Consider the following 19,689-nt stretch of genomic DNA (forward strand, 5'->3'; position numbering starts at 1 on the left):
CCTGTTTTTAGCAGTAAATTACTTCATTCTGTTTCATGTTAAGTGTCCAGACTTGGCTTACAAGTTCTCTGCAAAAAGTAATGCACACTGTATAAAGCTTATTAAAAATAGAGCTTGAAAAATAAAAGTGCGGATAAGTGGAAAATACATATTGTGCAACAAGATAATGTCCGCTTCTTGTAAACAGCGTGCACTGAATGAAGTTATCTTTGCATGCAAGTGTGTTTCACTACATCGTGAAATGAACATATAGAGCTAGGGCCCAGTAGAAACAGATTTGAGTTTCTTTCTGCTGTATGAATTATTAAAGCAATTCAGGAGGAGATACAGTTAATGTGAACAACATGGTTGTATATCATTAACATTAGTGGGTATTGCATGCATCTATTTCAGGGTCATAGTTTCAAGACATTTGAAGTAGGCCAACTAGAAAAATCCTTGAACTGCGATTGTTTCACAGAAAAGTCAGAGTTACAAGACCAGATCTTCAAGTATTTAACGGACTCTGTACCAGCTCTCACCCGTCGAGAGTCTGGCTAGTAGTGTGCGCTATTGCAACCATTAATTTAATTTTTTTTAAGTGAAGTTATTTTTTTCCATTTTAAATGTGTGTATACATAATGAGAAGGAATAGAGTAAGAAATAACCATTAAAAGTATAGTGGAGCAAAGTATATTGGACAAACACTGTTTTCTCTCTGCAGATTTCCTGTTCCTCAAGTCCAACTGTAGCATCAAGCTCTGGTAGCAGTAGTTCTTTGTCACCTGTTGGGCCCCTTTGTAGGCAGAGACCATTAGCAAATGGTGCATTGTGTTCTGAGTCTAGCCCATCAGGTGTTTCCTCACCAACTTCTAACTATCCGAAAGCACCAGGCTTTGAACGAGAGGATCAGGTATGTAGAAGTACAAATAAAATCTTAAATAAATTAGATTCTTTAGCAGACCCGTTTGTTATATGTCTGAGATAAGTTTTGATTACTTAATATCAAGCATGTCAAGATGACTTTTCTGCTAACAGCTGTGTTTTGGAACTAAACAGCTCTTCATAGAAGAGGTTAACATATTAAACAGGACAATTCCAGATGTAAAAGCTGAAACATTTTCCAAGCCCATTTGCCTTTAAAAATGCAGAAAAATATTATCCAACTAAGAGTTCATAGGATTGAATTTTATCTTTATTCTAAATTTCATACTGCTAGAATTATTCAGTAATAGCAAGGAAGGTAGATTTTTAGTGTAGAAGCCATCAGGTTGGTTACAAAGTTAAAACACAGATGTGTTAAATGTGGTGACAACCAGTGTCATATGTAAAAACATATAATGCATTCAAGTAATATTTGATTTATTCCACCATCAGACTTGTGTAAAAATTACCTTGTAGGCTTTAAAATATTCGACATTTTTTTTATTTAAGATTAATTAAAAAAAAATCCTTGTTCATTTTGTTTAATTTTATCCTTGCTACACAATATTACTAAAGATAGTGTCTTTAGCACATACTAGTCCTCAGTATACAACCCTGAACAACGTAATATTTAAGTGAAAATATCTGGTAGGTCAACTTATTTCAAATGATTGAAGTGTTAGGGAAAAAGGCTGTTTCTTCAATGGAACAGGAAAGGAGAAACTCGCAACATAGAAACTGTTGGCATTGCTAATAGGAGACTTTGCTGCTGTGTGACTGCCATTTATTGGTACACGGGGAAACCACTCCGGCATTCAAGCACATTGATTCTAAATGAAGTCTGCAATGAATACCAGGAGTTTGTCCCATTTGAGTGTATGTGATGTCTGCCATGGACCTTACCAACTCTCCTTTTGTAAAACGACAGACACGATTAGTATGCCTGTGGCTGCCTTCCTCTTCCTTACTTTTAGGCTAGCTGCAAGAACCACAGCAACAAACACTACTGGTCAATTTTGTGTTTATTAAATAATGCTCATTTTGAACTGTCAGATGTTTTGTTTCCTATGACCATCTCTTTATTCATTCTTACTCCTTATTACTTTACCTTAGCCCTTGTCTGAGGTTTGAAGCAGCTAAAACGCACAATTTTTCTCCCTCCTCTACTTTGTTAACCACTGAATCTGTAGTTCTCCGCCCCCTCCCAGCTTAGCACAGCATGTCCTCCTTGCCTCAGCTTTCACCACACTTGAGTTTTTTAAAATCGATTCCTGGGTTACTTCTTGAGGAAGTCCTGCGACTTCTTTTTGGTTATGGGGCTCCTTTTGAAATTACTTTTAAGCCTCATGCTTTTGTATGATGCTCATTTTATGCCACAAGGAAAATATAACTTTCAAAATCAGCCTTGCGTCTTATACTTCACTTAGGTTGCGGTAGCGAAAAGCTCATGATAACAATATTAATAATGGAAAAAAATGTATAGGTTGCAGCTAAACTATTTCTATCTTAACTGAGATTGGTATACAGACAAATGCAGATTACAAACAGGCTGAATAGGAGAGAGAGGAAGGAAAACTGCTTTGGCTTGGGCATGGGCATGTGCAGGTAGGTGGTAGCATGCTTGTCACTTCTGGCCAAAGTTGGCACCCTTTTTTAGCCAGATAGTAATGTTCTCCTCTCCAAATATATTTAGTCCAACATTAAGGCCATGGAGGTAGGTGCAGGGTGAAGGTTTCCTCTCCCGACATTAGAATTGGCCAAAGCAACAGCATATGAGAAGGCAAGGTCAAAATCAGGGTAAAGATAGCTCTGGTATAACTCCCTTTATAAGATTAAAATGACAGAACTATGAACATCCTCTTCCAGCTGTAAAGACCAGACTGGTGCTGGGCCTGCTCCCAGTAAGCAGTTACTGACACCATCTGCTTATTAAGATTATATTTTACCAAAGTTTTTCTTCGTTTCAGGCGAAACAGAAAAGCCTGCCAGGTGAGAGTCATCCAAAAATAAGTGAACAGGACAGTAAGCAGGTAAGGTCAATGAAACACCATTATAGATACATTGGCCTTCCTATAGCATCAGAGTCGTGTTTATAGAAGTAATTGCAGTCTAAGATGGAAGTAGAACCCATGGGAATCTACTATGGGGAATGTCTGGTGCAAGGAAGAGAACTGAGACAGCAGTGTGCCTTTGATCATGCTGCTGACTAGGTAGTTCCTGGGTTTGGGAGTTGGAAGTTGTTAGAATTAAGGTTGGCCTTAGCCTTGTTGATGGGGAGGAAGACAAGGAACTCCCGAGCTTCTTATACGTGTGGGGCAGTGTGGGGAATGAGAAAAAGGAGCCCTCCAGCTGTGAACATAATAGTAAGGGTTATAATGTCCTAAGGAACCATTCTTAGGCCTCTAAATGCTGGAAGCTGTAAGGGAAGGTGGGCATGGTGGGGATCAGTCTGTGTTAATGCTGTCCTCTGAGCATCTACTCTCTGCCACTGAGAGATACAGGACACTCGGTGAGATGGACCTACAGTCTGACAGCATATGACATCTTCTATATTCTTATGCACGCATGCAAAGATAAGGGAGGAGACTGAAGAGTCCTCCAGCCACGTGTGTGTAGTAGTTTCGTAGTTTCTAGGTTTGGAAGGGACCCGAATAGATCATCAAGTCTGATCCCCTGCCCTGGGCAGGAACGAGTGCTGGGATCATAATACCCCAGCCAGATATCTACCCAACCTCCTCTTGCAGACCCCCAAGGTAGGGGAGAGAGCACCACCTCCCTTGGGAGCCCATTCCAGAGCTTGGCAGCCCTAACTGTAAAGTAATGCCTCCTAATGTCAAGCCTGAACCTACTCTCGGTCAATTTGTGGCCATTATTCCTTGTTATCACAGGTGGTGCCCAGGGGAACAGAGCCTCACCTATTTTCCGCTGGTCCCCTCTGGTGAGTTTATAGATGGCCACCAGATCCCCTCTCAGTCTTCTGTCACGGAGGCTGAATAGATTTAGGCCCTTTAGTCTGTCTTCGTGGGGCCTGGCCTGCTGCCCCCTGTCCATGTGAGTGGCCCTCCTCTGGACCCTGTCAAGGTTAGCCACGTCTCTCGTGAAGTGCAGTGCTCAGAACTGGACACAGTACTCCAGCTGCAGCATGACCAGCACCGCATAGAGGGAAAGGATTGCCTCCCTGGACCTGCTTGTGTTGCATCTGTAGAAGCACGACAAGGTGTGGTTAGCCTTACTGACCGCTTCCTTGCATTGTATGTTAGGTTGAAGTTAGTGGGGAGGTATTTGTCATGAGATCAGGATAGTGGGGTTCCTCACAGGCCAGGTCCAGCATGGGGGTGGCCATGGGGGTTACTATGGAATAAAGGATTGAAGGATCTGCAGCTGAGAGCTAGATGACATGGGGAGTTTTGTATTAGAAATGCATAGGTACGTAGAGGTTTCAAGAAAGAGATACCAAGTAGTACCTTCATAAATCAATGGAATCTTCCTAAGAGCAATGAGTGAAGTCAAAATGATCTTGTAGAACATCCCAGGTACAGTTTACCTTCCTGAGCAATGTAGGGGAACTACAGAAAGAATCCTCATGAACAGCATGGATGTTTAGACTTTGTGGCCATGGAGAAAATTGTTAACACACCAAATTAATATTTAGACAGTGTGTAAGACTTAACAGTGTATGTGTTTTACTATGTTTGTATGTGAAAGTATCTGTGCACGTATTGGCAGGGGAAGGGGACTGAACAATATAACCTAATGTTTGCAAGGGATTTTTCCCCTCTTATTTCTCTGATAATTTTTATATGGTGATCACCTTTTTATGGACGTTTTAAAGTGGGTCCCAGGCTCCAACTAGCCCAGCATGTTGTATATAACTACCTTTGCTGATGCTGAGCTTAATCTATTTTCCGAGAGCAGTTTTCACATTGTTCACGTGTCATAGCTACGTCTAACCTTAAATACTCGGGAAATCTTAATTTACAGAACCCATTTAACATTTCCTAGTTCTTTCTGTTTACAGATATATAATACTTTTGTTTACACATGATTTTACTTATGTATATTTTAAACAGAACCATCTTAGTGTTTTCTCAGTGGTTAATCCACTCGCTTCAAGTATAACCTCCAGTATAACTTCTAGTCTGGCTTCCAGTATTGGATCAGATAGTTCATCCCCTACAACTCTCTCCACCATCAGTGCCAAAGCTTTCCCATTTTACCCTGGCAGTAATACAGTCGAATCAGTTGTAGGTAAGTCCAAGCATTTAATCTTTTTGTAGTTTTTCCAAGATGATTCTATTTCAATATATCTTTATTATATGCTTACTGGATAGAGAAAGTATAGTTTTGTATATTTGCTTTATTACATGATGTTAAAATTAATACTTCATATAGAATTTAAATTTTTCCCCCTAATGAGTAGCTTTTGTAAATACTTCCAAGGGAAGAAGAGACTTGCCAAACTGGATCAGATGAATGAGCTATTTATTTAGTCTGGGATTGTGTCTTTAACAGCAGCCAGTATGTAAGTTTAAGGTAAAAAGCTTTGATAGTTTACTTATGTGCTTTTAGGGATAGAAGGGATATCTTCCAGACTTCACACTTTTAAGCATGAGGATTGGTACTCTTTTATAGTATTATTCTGACACGTCATTTCAGAGCCTGTTTTGTTTATAGAAATGTAAAGTTTTTTTTAGAGTGATTGTTTTGTGTTGATTTATGTTTGGGATCAGGATTTTTAGCCAGCAGTGCCCATTGGAGCCATGTGTATGCCCTTTGTGCCCCATACCAGGGGTGTCCAACCCCTGGCCCTTGGCACTGGGTCATCTGGACTGTCGGGATGCCCATGGGTAGCGGGGAGCCCCAAGGGCTGTGGCTCTGTATGCTAGATTGGGTGCGCACAGTGCAGCATAGGGCCCAATTCCAGTGTGTGGAGATGGGCAAAGGCAGGATGAACACCAAGGACCCTGATACTATGTATAGGGGCAGCACAGGGTCCAGTCACAGCACACAGGATCTGATCCCAGTTCATGGACCAGTCTTGCGCCATTCATCTGACTTGTGGGACAGAAACATTGAACACCGCAGCCCTATACCAAGGGTATAAAGAGGTGAATTGTCCCTTACCATACCTGGCTGTGAGATGGGACATGGGATTTTCCATGTCTTGTCTTGCTCTGCAGGAGGGGTGAGCAATTATTTTGGCTGGAGGGTACACTGAACAAGTTTTGGTGAGCTGTCAAGGGCCACGCATGTATCTTTCAGAAGATATAATTTTAATAATTATAGAAAAAAAGCATATAAAATCAAACATCTACTATAACATAATTTTATTTCAGAAGTATTTTTTGGCATGATTTATGGGTTTTTTTTGAGCAGTGTATAAAGAGGTAATTGCATAATAGCTCAAAATAGTCTTACTCTTTTATATTGCGTGTGTGTGTGTGTGTGGAGGGCTGCCCATGCACTAAGTCCTGGGAGTCAGCCAGGGAAGGCAGGGGTAGGGTCAGGGGGCACATGCAGCACAGTTTGTCTGGGAAGTGCAGGTGTGGTCCGACCACTCTCTGGCCTGTGGTTGTTCCTGCCGTGCTCCTCATGGGGACAAGCCCCTCCAAGGCAGCCCACACTGTGCTCTCTCCCACGCCCAATTCTGGCCTGCACGCACAGCTTCAGTGGGGCTTCCACCCAGTCTGCCCTCCTGGCATAATAAGCAGCCACCTGTGAGCGGCTAAGTGTCCTGGAGCTGGAACCCCATGTGCTGAGGCAGGAGCCGTGTGGCTGCAGCTTCCCTCCCACCTGGCTGGGTGTGTGGAGCTTGGCATGTGTTCCCACAACCACTGCCCTTCCCCACACTGCCTGCTACCAGGAACAGCACAGCAGGGGCAGGAGGAGGAGGGGCTACTGGAGGCAGGGGGGGAGCGAAGCAGTACCTGGGCAGCTGCAGCCACAGAAAAAGCAGCCCTGCCAGGAAGCTGTGCATGATGGTCGAGGCAGGTGTGGGCGGGAGTGCTGCGGAGGCACCCTCAGGCCAGATGCAGTCAGTTGGCAGGTGTCTGCCCATGGGCCGAATCCAGTCAATTGGCACGCCTTATTTTGCCCACTCCTGCTCCACAGATATATTTTTATTTGTGGCTGTAAATACTCAGCGTTGGTATATTGTGTTGCCTGTATTTTAGAGGTGCGCTGGTATGTCGGTTGCATATTGGATGGGCACCGATAAAAGGAAAATTAACGTTATTGGCAATCGTCTTTTTTTGGCTGGTGTAGCTGATAATGTGACCGGTGTATGCTGCGTGCATGCACGTGGCCAGAAATGCAGCCCAGCAGCTTGGAGAGCAGCGTCTGGCTGGTAAGTCTGCGGGGGAAGGGGTGTGGGGGAGAGAAGGGAGTGTGCAGATGGAGGCTCCCATGATGAGGGAGGGGCTGAGGCAGGGGCAGGCACTGCCCAGCTGACACTTCCCCCACCTCCCCCGCCCCGCTTCTTCCCCCTTAGAGACTTGCTGGCTGGATGCTGCTCTCCAAGCTGCCACACTGCATTCATTTAAATCAGCTATCAGATTAGTATTGGCCAATATGGCTGGTTAATAATTGGACATTGGTATCAGCCAAGAAAATCTTTATTGGTGCAGCCCTACTATATTTAGTAGCATTTCACAGATTCATAGAAGTTTAGGGCTGGACGGGACCTCGTGAGATCATTGGTCCAACCCTCCTGCTCTAGGCAGGAAAGACTGCTGGGGTCAAATAACCACAGCAAGGTGTGTGTCCAGTCTCCTTTTGAAGATCTCCAGGGTAGGTGCCTGCACCATCCTCGTTGGCAGTCTGTTCCAGAGTCTGGTCGCACAAACGGTAAAGAAGTTGTTCTTTGTATCCAGTCTGAAGCCTCCTTCTAGGAGTTTATGACCATTGTTCCTGGTTTATGACCATTGTTCCTGGTTTTCCCCTGGGGCACTTTGGTGAATAGTTGTTTGCCTAACCCCTGATGCTCTCCCCTGATATTTGTAAGCTGCCACCAAATCCCCCCAAAGTCTTCTCTTTTCGAGGCTGAACAGTCCCATGTCTGTCAGCCTTTCCTCATATGGCTTACTCTTCAGGCCTTTTAATCATACGAATGGCTCTTCTCTGGACTCTCTCAAGCTTCTCCACATCTTTCTTGAAGTGTGGCGCCCTGAACTGGACGCAGTACGAGAGCTGCGGCCTCACCAATGCAGAATAGAGTGGGATAACTTCCTTAGTTTTGCTTGAAATGCTTCGGTTGGTGCATGGCAGCATATTGTTTGCTCTGCTAACTGTAGCATCACGCCGGTGGCTCGTATTCATTTTGTGGTCAATTATGACCCCCTGGTCCTTTTTGGACGTGGTGCTAGCTAACGTAGCACCACCAAGCCTGTAAGTTCGTTGCAGATTTTTCCTCCGCAGATGGAGCACTTTGTACTTCTCAGTGTTGAACAGCATCTGGTTCTGGTCCGCCCATCTAACTAATCTGGCCACGTCTGCCTAGATCGTCAGCCTACACTGAGGCGTGGACACACTTCCCCAGAGCTTAGTGTCATCGGCGAACTTTGCCAGTGTGCTTTTCAGTCCCACATCCAGATCATTAATGTAGACACTGAAAAGCAGTGGTCCAAGTACTGAACCCCGGGGGACCCCACTGGCTACCTTCCACCAGGTCGACACAGATCCATCTATTAGTACTCTCTGGGTTTGACCCTGCAGCCAGTTTCCCACCCATCTGACCGTTGGATTGCTGAATCTATAGTCCCCTAGTTTTACCTTGAGAGCCTCATGGGACACCAAGTCAAAGGTCTTCCTAAAGTCCAAGTAAATGATGTTGACCTCATCTCCCTTATCCAGGTGGTGAGTGACCTGGTTACAGGAGATGAGGTTAGTCAGTTGTGACCTACCCATGACAGAGCTGTGCTGGCTATCATTCAGAATTGTGCCTTCTAGTAGCTTATCGCACGTGGAGTCCTTCAAAACATTTTTGAGGATTTTTCCTGGGATTGAGATCAGAGTGATTGGCCTGTAGTTCCCTGGGTCCTCTCTCCTCCCCTTCTTGAAGATGGGCACAACATTGGCCCTGTTCCAATCTTCTGGGACCTCTCCTGAGTGCCACAAATTCTCAAAGAGGTTTGCCAGCGATCCTGCAATGACTTTGGCTAGTTCGTTCAGCACTCTCAGATGGAGTTCATCCGATCCTACTGACTTGTAGATACTCAGCCTCTCTAGCTATTCTTTCACCAGCTCAACATGGACGCTTGGTAGGTGATCATCCCTACTGTGACTATTCTGCATCATTTGCATTTGGCAGGCTATCACTCTTAGACTGGTGGAATACAGATGCAAAGTACTTGTTCAGGAGTTAGTTTTCTCCTTGGTGTTGGTGATCAGATGTCCAGATGCGTTGGGCAGTGATCCCCCATTTCCACTGGTTTTCCTCCTGTTACCTGTGTACTTATAGGATGACTTCTTATTGTCCTTGATTTCGGTTGCTAACCTGAATTTGGTCACTGCCTTTGCGTTTCTAATCTGCCCCCTGCAGGTGTGGGCCAGTCATAGATTCATAGATGTTAGGGTAGGAAGGGACCTCAATAGATCATCGAGTCCGACCCCCTGCATAAGCAGGAAAGAGTGCTGGGTCTAGATGACCCCAGCTAGATAGTCATCTAACCTCCTCTTAAAGACCCCCAGGGTAGGGGAGAGCACCACCTCCCTTGGGAACCCGTTCCAGACCTTGGCCACTCGAACTGTAAAGAAGTTCTTCCTAATGTCCAGTCTAAATCTGCTCTCTGCTAGCTTGTGGCCATTGTTTCTTGTAACCCCCGGGGGCGCCTTGGTGAATAAATACTCACCAATTCCCTTCTGTGCCCCCGTGATGAACTTATAGGCAGCCACAAGGTTGCCTCTCAACCTTCCTTCTCTTGCGGAGGCTGAAAAGGTCCAGTTTCTCTAGTCTCTCCTCGTAGGGCTTGGTCTGCAGGCCCTTGACCATACGAGTGGCCCTTCTCTGGACCCTCTCCAGGTTATCCGCATCCTTCTTGAAGTGTGGCGCCCAGAATTGCACGCAGTACTCCAACTGCGGTCTGACCAGCGCCCGATAGAGGGGAAGTATCACCTCCTTGGACCTATTCATCATGCATCTGCTGATGCACGATAAAGTGCCATTGGCTTTTCTGATGGCTTCGTCACACTGCCGGCTCATGTTTGTCTTGGAGTCCATTAGGACTCCAAGATCCCCTTCCACCTCTGTGCCCCCCAGCAGGTCATTCCCTAGGCTGTAGGCGTGCTGGACATTTTTCCTCCCTAGGTGCAGCACTTTGCATTTCTCCTTGTTGAACTGCATCCTGTTGTTTTCTGCCCACTTGTCCAACCTGTCCAGGTCTGCTTGGAGCTGTTCCCTGCCCTCCGGCATGTCCACTTCTCCACAAAGCTTTGTGTCATCTGCAAACTTGGGCAAAGTACATTTGACTCCCTCGTCCAAGTCACCGATGAAGACGTTAAAGAGTATCGGTCCAAGGACCGAGCCCTGCGGGACCCCACTGCCCACACCCTTCCAGGTCGAGACCGACCCATCCACCACGACTCTCTGGGTGCGGCCCTCCAGCCAATTCGCCACCCACCGGACTGTGTAGTCATCCAAGTCACAGCCTCTTAACTTGTTCACCAGTATGGGGTGGGATACCGTATCGAAGGCCTTCCTGAAGTCTAAGTATACAACATCCACCCCTCCTCCTGTGTCCAGGCGTTTCGTAACCTGGTCATAGAAAGAGACTAGATTAGTCAGGCACGATCTGCCCGCCACAAACCCGTGCTGGTTTCCCCTCAGCATAATTTGCCCTGCCGGGCTCTCACAAATGTGAGCCTTGATAATTTTTTCAAAGACTTTACCAAGGATGGAGGTGAGACTGACTGACTGGCCTATAGTTGCCCGGGTCCTCCTTCCTCCCCTTTTTGAAAATGGGGACCACGTTAGCCCTTTTCCAGTCCTCCGGGACTTGGCCCTTGCTCCACGAGCGTTCGAATATTCCCGCCAGTGGTTCTGCAATGATGTCGGCCAGTGCCTTCAGCACCCTTGGATGGAGCTCATCCGGGCCTGCCGACTTAAAGGCATCCAGTTCTTCCAAGTGACTCTGCACCATCTCAGGGTCTACGCATGGCAGTCTGGCGCCTTGCTGCTGCCTCTCTACAACCCCAGTGAGAGACTTGTCGTGTCCCTCGCTTAGGAACACTGAGGCAAAGACCTCGTTGAGGAGTTCAGCCTTGCCCCCCCCCGTCTGTCACCAATTGTTTCTGCCCATTTAGCAGGGGTCCTATTCCTCCCTGGGCCTTCCTTTTACTCCCAATATATCTAAAAAACAATTTCTTGTTGTCTTTTACTTGGGTTGCCATCCTCAGCTCCGTGGTAACTTTGGCCCGCCTAACTGCCTCCCTACAAGCACGAGCAGAGGAGGTATATTCATCTTTAGTGATCTCACCTTGTTTCCACTTTTTATGTGCTCCCCTTTTGGCCCTTAGGCTGCCCTGGATTTCTCTGGTCAGCCAGGGAAGCCTCCTGGCCCCTTTCCCTCTTTTGCCTCGCTAGGGGATCATCTTGCTTTGTGCCCGAAGGATCGTTTCCTTAAGGCACAGCCACCCTTCTTGGGCACCCATCCCATCAAAACTCCTACTCTGCAGTGCGTCCTTGACTAATCGCCTGAGTGCATTGAGATCAGCTTTCCTAAAGTCTAGCACTTTCACCCTACTAGTTACCTTACCCACTCGACGTCTTATGTTGAATTCTATTATTAGGTGATCACTGTCTCCCAAATGGCTACCGATCTGGAGGTCCGCTACCATGTCATCTCCCGTTGCCAGTACCAGATCCAGTATGGCATTCCCCCTAGTGGGACCATGCACCTCCTGTGTCAGGTGGAGGTCCTGTACACAGGTTAGAAACCTGCGTGAGCGGTGGGACTTTGCTGTCTGCGTCTCCCAGCAGATGTCCGGGTAGTTTAGGTCCCCCATGACTACCGCCTCTTTAGCTTTTATGGTCTCCGAGAGTTGCCTCAGGAGCCCCGCATCTATTTCTTCCCCTTGGTGTGGGGGTCTGTAGCAGACCCCTACCACCAAATCCCTTTCTCCTTGCCCCCCGTGTAGCCTAACCCACAATCCTTCCACTTCCTCAACCTTGGATTCTGTCTTGATGAGGGTTGATGTATATTGCTCACTGACATAAAGTGCAACCCCCCCCCCTTCTTCCCCAACCTGTCCTTTCTGTACAATCTATAGCCCTCAATATGTACCACCCAGTCGTGGGATGAATCCCACCAGGTTTCTGTTAGCCCCACTAAGTCATAGGTGTTTAGTGCAAGCAGGAGCGCTAGTTCATCCTGCTTGTTCCCCATGCTCCTAGCATTAGTATATAGGCACTTGAGCCCTGCGCCTGGTGCCTTTGCTGCCCCCCCCGCTCTGAGTCCCAAGGGGCCCATTGTTTCTTACCTTCTTGTTTCTTACCAGTTCTGTAGTGCTGGCCTCCCCATGGCTTTCAGGTTTCCAATGCTCTCTTTGTTCAGGCTGGGCTGTCCTTGTGGGTGCCACATGGTTTGGTGGTCCAAAGTCTTTTATGTAGTTCTCCTTGCGACTTATTCCTAGCTTCCATCCTTGGCTGATTTATATCAACCAGAAAAATTGGAGAAATACTGGCTTTTGTGACAGGTTCTCCTTATATTTCATAAAAATTAGGTCATGCTTGTCAGTAAGTCATTTGCTAATTTACTTCTGTGAACCACACTGCAAATTGTTGTGTGCTGTGAATATACAGATACTTTTCTGTAAAGTTCCCTGATTTGGAAGGTTAAAGGGCTCAGTCTTTCTTTCCTACACAGGTATGACATTCCCTTTCTGACCCAGTACCCTCCTATTGTGTCAAATTTCACTGAGTCCAGTGTGTTTTGTAGTTGGAAGAGAAAAAGGGAATTACCCTGGCAACTGCAAAACTCACTTGTAACACTGACATGTATCTAGTACTTAGATCACAGCCGTTAGGATGCACACAGTTCCTGAGATCTATTTAACTGCAAGGTGGGAGGCACCCAGGACTTGTTGAAGAGGTGTGTGGGGGAGAGGGAAAACAGGGGATTGTGCAAATCTGCAGGTCCTAGAGCCCCTGTCCCACTAAGCGTATGTGTACAGGCATTACACATGGAGCTAGAAAATTTCAGCGTCCAGTGAAGTTGCTCTTTGAAACAGCTAACAGTTTCTGGTGGAATCACTGTTTGCTTCTGCCAGAAACCACTTGACAATGCTTACTTTTTGGGCTGGAAAAATGGAACATTTTCTGACACAAGTAGCATGCCTGCCTGTGACTTAATTGCGTTTGTGTATCTCCAAAGGGGGGTTGGGGTTGCATGATGGAGGGTTATTCAGATCTCTTCCAGTCAAGTTCTGTGTGACAGAAGCAAGAGAGGAGGAGGCATTAAAACTGGCCAAATCATTTTGGGGAGGTGTTTGAGAGGAACCTGAATAGCTATAGAGACAGGCCTTAAATGTAGGGGCAAGACCCTGCTCAGACCCTTTTCAGTGTCCCTTTCAGCCTCCGCTCTCTGCTGCTGTGTGACACAAGGCAAGATGGCCTTGTGGTCTGACCCAGTAAATGGAAAGTCTTTTGGTCTAAGTGAGGGGTGCTCAAACCCTGATGTGTGGGCCAGATTCACCCCTGTTGCCATGTCATCCAACCTGTGGGTCTCCCCATGGATCTTTTGGGAAGCCCCATGGACTGTGGCCCTATGTTCTAGATTGGTCGTGCAGGGAGGTGTGGGGCCTGATCCTGGCAGGCAGGGGCAGCTCATGGCCCCTAGAACCCAATCCTGGCTGGGTTAGGGGCAGTGTGGGGCTCCCAGAGCTGCCCCTGCCCAGCCAGGATCAGGCTTCAGGGACCAATGCCACCTCTGCCTAGCTCGGATTGGACTCTGGCCAGGTGCAAGCAGTATGGTGCCCTGGGGTCCCATCATGGTGCACAGCAGTGGTGCAGGGCACAGTCTGGCTCACGGACCAGCCCCATGCCATTCATCTGGTGGTGGGGCCAGAACTGTGGTCACCACTGTTCTGCATTATGCTCCTGGTTCATTGAGTCCCAGCACTTCCTGTTGCAGACAATCATGTTCCCTAGTTCCGTAGACGGACCTGGGATTTTTGAAAGGGGGGGTGCAGGAACAACAACAAGCACTATAGAGGTGGCTGAACCCCATGCTCCCTACCTTCCCCCCACCACAGGGGTGGGGAGACCATACCATGGGAGCAGCCTCTGGGGCCTTGAAAAGAGTCCCTGGCTGCTGCTTCCACAGCGTGGTCTGAAAGGGGAGAGCAACTGTGCCATTGCAGCCCCTCGGGATTTGCCCCTGCCGTGCCTTTCTGTTTCGTACAGTGGGTGAAAGTCAAAATGATTAGCTGCTTGCATACACGTACTTTGCTGCCGTTAGTGTAGTTGAAGAATGACATAAACAAATATACTTTACTCCCCCCAAATCTTCTGAATAGTTCTCCCAATACTGTGTTTAATTGCGGGGGGGGGGGGGGGGGGGGGGGGGGGCAGTGTCTGTAGGAGGAAAGTTAACAACCCATGATGATACGATGGCTTTGTTAGAACTGAGTATATCTGGGAAGGGGGGGCACAAAATATCCTCTCATTTGTTTTTCTTTTCTGTTCAACTTAAACCTATTATAACTTTTAAAGCATGATCCATATGATTTCTAAACGTGTCCAAATGGACTAATTGGCTTCATGAATCTGTTATGGTCTGTTAGGATTAGGGTAGCATATTTATTGGCAGAGTCTGAGGCTTAGTCATGTGACCAGGGAGTTGCCGTGATTAGCTAGTGTTTTTGAAGGAGTCTGTTTAAACTGGTGTGTATGAAATCAGGCGGCTGCGGTGAGTCAGCACTTAGTGAAATGGTAAGTTAGACATTTGATTTCCATCAATGAGGAAATGGGCAAAGAACTCTAATAATGATAGATATTTTCAGTATTTTCTTTTAAAATGTAGGGTTTTTTTTCCAGAAACTTGTCTATGATTTTTGTGGTACAATAAATAAATTCTTTTCACCTGTTCTTAAATTTCTGATTTTTTTTTTTATTAATGTTATATATTTCTCATTTATCTATAATTTTTATAAATGTAATATAATTTAACGTGTTTTCTAGCCTGGGTTTTAGTTGACATATTCCAGTAAGTCCTATTGTGTGAATGTAAGAGTTGAAATATTTAAGTTGTTATAACATATTGTTAGTGTAGCAGTAAGTACACACCACAATGGAATAGATTAGTTTTAGTATAACTTTAAAAAATCACAAGCTGTACAAGTATTGCAAAGCAAAATGGCAAATGAATTTTCTCGTCGCGATGTGCTCGTGTCCTAGTTTAATTAGATAGTTGAGATTAACAGAATGCCGACAGGATGTGCATTAGTGTAAATATAAACAACAGTTCATAGTAGGTTCAGTTGTTGATAGAATCAGTAAAAGTAGATTAACATGATCTTTTTATAAACATTATTTTTACTTAGTGATTCCATATTTAGTGTATTTTTAAAATGAGAATTTAGTATACTGAGTTTTTGTTGCCACACATGATGAATTCCATTGCTAGAGTTGTGCTCTGCATGTGTGTAGGTTGGTGGCTTTGGAAAATGAGAATAAATTGCTGCGTTTCTATTTTTGAAATTTTTAATTTGGATAAAACAAACTCAGAAGGCAATAGGATTATCTTTGTTACCTTATTTTTCTCTGCTTTCCCAGGCTGCCTATTTAAAAAGCCCACCCACTTGAGAGATGATTATTGTATGTCTAAAAATGTGCATTGTAAGGAAAAGTTCTGGGATCTGTGGTTGAATAATAGAAGAATCAGTGTACTGAAGGAAATATTTTCAGCAAAATGGTTAAACCATTGTGAAATCATACAAATTAAAAATATAAAAGACCTCTTGGATCAATGCAGGAATAATCCACGATCATCTTCTGGCGTGGTAACGCTGTGTAATTAAAAAAAAAAAAATCAAATTGATGGCCTTTCCATCAAATCTTTAGGATAACAGTTCAGAACCCAGTATGTCTCACTGTCAGGAAGCTTTTCCTAAAGATTCTTAATGGAAAAGAAGGTTCCCAGTGGAATTTCTGTTTGGCAGAAAAATATTCTTCTTTGTGATAATTATGAATGTTTGAGTGGTGGTATAACTCATTTCTATTAGAAGGAGCAATGAATTAAGAGTTAATGGCTTTATATGAAGAACTAGTAAAGGTCTGTTTCTGAGACTGAATAATTGGGAAAGCACAATCAAAGTAGGTCTAAAGCAAGTAAGATCTATCAGGAGCTGGCCCACTGTGTTTGGTGAAGCACATGAATAACACTTATGCCACTTGGTAGTTGAAAAAGAGTCTCTGAGCAACTGGAAGGAAGAGTAGTGCTCAGGGATAGGTGACAAGAAAGAGGAGGAGGAGGCTAAGAAGCATGAGAGGTGGATGCTCATTGTTAACTAGAAGTTTCAGCTTGGAAAGTTGGAAAAACAAGGTATGTGGGAGAACTACAAACTCATTCACTGTTTAATATTTTTCTTGTTCTTGTATATTCCAGCTCTATTCTGAGATGGTACAAAATTAGCCATGGGTATTACAAATAGCACACTGAAGAGGATGGCTTCCTTTGTTGTATCACCTGCCAGAATTTTAGACTGAAATAAACCCCCCCAAGTTGTAGATCAATCCAGCTAAACCTAAATTAACCATGTTCCTTGGATTTTACTTCATATAGCAATAAAACGCACACCCCTTTCAGTTCAAATATACCAGGTGCAGTTGCTCTTAAGATTGTTTAGGTCAGTTTGGCCTATATACCAGGAAATCCTTTTCCCCTCCCTTATATCTGAGGGTGGAGCATGTGTGACATGTGAACCCATTTAACTCTTTCCAGCCAGAACAGCTCACCCCTTTTTCCTCTCTGTCCATTCCAGTGTCCAACCAATAACTATACAATACATGTGCATAGGCGTATTTTATGTATTTTCTAGCCATAGACTTTATCAAAACCTTTATTGAAAACCCAGCTAAAATTATCAGTTTTCCTTTGTCCACAGTTCGGTTGACATGTTCAAAGTATTTCTGCAGTTTACAGAGCTAAATTTTTCTTCTGTCAAGAGCCAAAGATTTTTCCTTACTATGTGCCTATACAGTGTCCAGGTGGGGACCCTAATCTAGATGCTGGGGGACTCTATACATGAATAATGCAAATAAATAAGAATAATTCCAATAATGCATTTTAGATTCAGCAAACATTAGAGCTTTATCTATGATACAGGTACATTATTAATCTAATATTCTGTTTAACAGGTTCTGCTTTAGATCTACATTTTAGTGATGTAAATGTAGCATCCTTAGATAAAGAATTAGAAGATCAAGAAAATAACGATCTTGGATTAACAAGTAAGAACTCTGATTTAAAAATATAATTAATTCTCATCTACTAATTTAAAGTACTTTGCCTTCTTATCTAACAAAGCTTAACCCTTTAAAAGAATCATTTTTAGGAGCCCTTGACTTTGCTCTCGCTGATTGGTTTTGGGGTGTGCAGGCCGGGAACGATCCGGGGCCCTTTTTCGCGTGGCGGGCTGTGGCCAGCAGCCCGGACACGCCGGGTCGGGGAAGGCAGGCGGCACGCTAGAATTAGGCACGGACGCTTAATGGTTGTTTAAGATTGTTTACTTACACCGTAGATGGTCACGGTGCAGGCTGGAAAACTTCCAGGAATACTTTGCTTAAGTCCCAGTTTAAGGACTCGGACAGAGCTCTGAATTCACTCACAATTCACTCACACGAAGTTTGCTAGGCTCCGTGGAACTTTGCGCGCAGGGAAGGGTACGTCGAGGGATCAGGCGGCGACGGGGAGAGGCGAGAGGCTGATCAGACCCCTTGTAGCCTTCTTGATATTCACGCTGGGTCCAATAGGCTCCGCAGCGCTTAGAGATCTTCACGAGACGTGAAGTCTCCTCCTCCTGATGTTCGTGGAGTCCTCCAACTTGGGCGGAAACCACTCAAGCCTCTTATACGGCTAGCAAACCAATCGCTAGCTGCCACGTGGGAATAATTTAGAACTGGTCAATAGTGGGGCATAAATTTAAATACAAATGGCGGGAACTCCTTGCAACGTGCATTTCTGTGTTGCAACGAAGAAATGCACCCTGCAAAGAAAGCTACAAACGGCGGGAAAATAATTTAGCGGTGCCGAAGCGCACACGCACCAAATCACGCCCTTGGGTTGTGACATGGAGTACCACCCACCATCCCTTCTGGATGAATGTTTTGGGATGCCACCACCATCCCTTCTGGATGAATGTTGTGAGGGCCTCATTAAGTAGGTGTTTTGAGCATGCCTGCCAGAGTAGGGCTTGCAGGCAAGACTTTTTTCCAGCAAAGCCTGGTTGGGTCATATTAACAGGCTGTAGAGATAAGGTAGGAGCCCAGCTAATAAGTGCTGCCTGGTGGTAGGCATCTCTGTACATGGCCAGTAGTAAACATGTAGGTGCTTGGGGAACTGTGGGCATATGCATTTTTAAAAGGCAGCTGAGAGGAGGTCTTGAGGATCTACACTTTGGACTTAAGTCTCAAACTGCATTTAGATACCTAAATTGTGTGGATCTCTCCTGCAATGATTAGCCACTTAGCCAATTCTGGGAAAGGAAAGGAAGAGTAGTGTAAGAGAAGAGATAAACAGAGAGTTGCACAAGGACTTTATAAAGTGTGTGTGTAACATTGGATCATTGTGCTTGCCAAGTGGTCAAAAACCATGCAGATTTTTATAAGTTGGATGCAAAACAGGTTGGATCATCATGCTTGATAAGTAGTCATGGATGACTCAGTGTCTGGTTGGGAGGAGATATCAAGTGGGGCTTCCCAAGGGTCTGTTCTGTGTATTGTTTATATCTTCCATTAATGATTTGGATGATGGAGTGACATTTATGAATGAAATCAAGTTGGATGGAGTTATAGATACTGCGGAAGGCAGGACTAGGATCCAGAAGGACTTGGATAAACCATAGAAATATTCCAAAATCAGTCTGATGAAATTCAAAAGGAACAAGTGGAAAGTCTGCTGTACCTGAGCCAGAATAATTGCATGCACAGATACAGACTGAGGAGAGACTGCCTAGGCTGTGCTATTGCTGAGTGGGACCTGGTGGATTATAGTGGACTAGAAGATGAAAATCAGCCAACAGTGTGTTCTTGTTGCAAATAAAGCCAACAGTATGCTGGGTTGTATTAGCAGGAGTGTTACCTATAAATCGAGAAAAATGATTCTCCCTCTCTGTTTGAAGCTGGTGAGGCCTCACCTGGAGTATTATGTCCAGTCTTGGACCCCGGACTTCAAGGAAGATGAGGACAGATTGTAAAGAGTCCAGCGGAGATCAACCAAAATGATTAGAGGCTTGGGAAGCATTATTTATGAGGAAAGACTGAAAGAGCTAGGATTATTAAATCTGGAGAAGAAAAGATTCGGAGGGTGGGGTTTGATAACAGTCTTCATATACCTGAATTGTGATTATAAAAGGGTGGAGATGGACTTTTCTCTTTGCTGTAAGAGACAGGACTAGAAGCAATGGCCTCAAACTGCAGCAGAGGCAATTTAGATTGGAGATTAGGAAGAACTTTCTGACTATAAAGTTACTAAATTTTAGAATTGGCTACCTAGAGAAATTGTGTGACCTTCATCCCTGGAAATCTTTAAGTGCAGGTTAGATAGATACTTATCTGGGATGGTTTATTCA

General features: G+C 44.9%; 1 protein-coding gene across 1 annotated transcript in view; it reads left to right on the plus strand.

Moving 5' to 3' along the window:
* The window catches only part of LOC132244660 (putative E3 ubiquitin-protein ligase UNKL), a 34,874-nt gene that overhangs the window by 2,982 nt on the left and 12,203 nt on the right, over nucleotides 1-19,689 (plus strand). The window contains exons 3-6 of the mRNA XM_059716778.1: nucleotides 662-892; nucleotides 2,871-2,933; nucleotides 4,974-5,151; nucleotides 17,258-17,350. Coding sequence (XP_059572761.1) covers nucleotides 662-892; nucleotides 2,871-2,933; nucleotides 4,974-5,151; nucleotides 17,258-17,350 — 565 coding nt within the window. The remainder of the gene's footprint in view (nucleotides 1-661; nucleotides 893-2,870; nucleotides 2,934-4,973; nucleotides 5,152-17,257; nucleotides 17,351-19,689) is intronic.

The sequence above is a fragment of the Alligator mississippiensis genome, chromosome 13, assembly GCF_030867095.1.
Source record: "Alligator mississippiensis isolate rAllMis1 chromosome 13, rAllMis1, whole genome shotgun sequence".
In the NCBI taxonomy this organism is placed as follows: domain Eukaryota; kingdom Metazoa; phylum Chordata; order Crocodylia; family Alligatoridae; genus Alligator; species Alligator mississippiensis.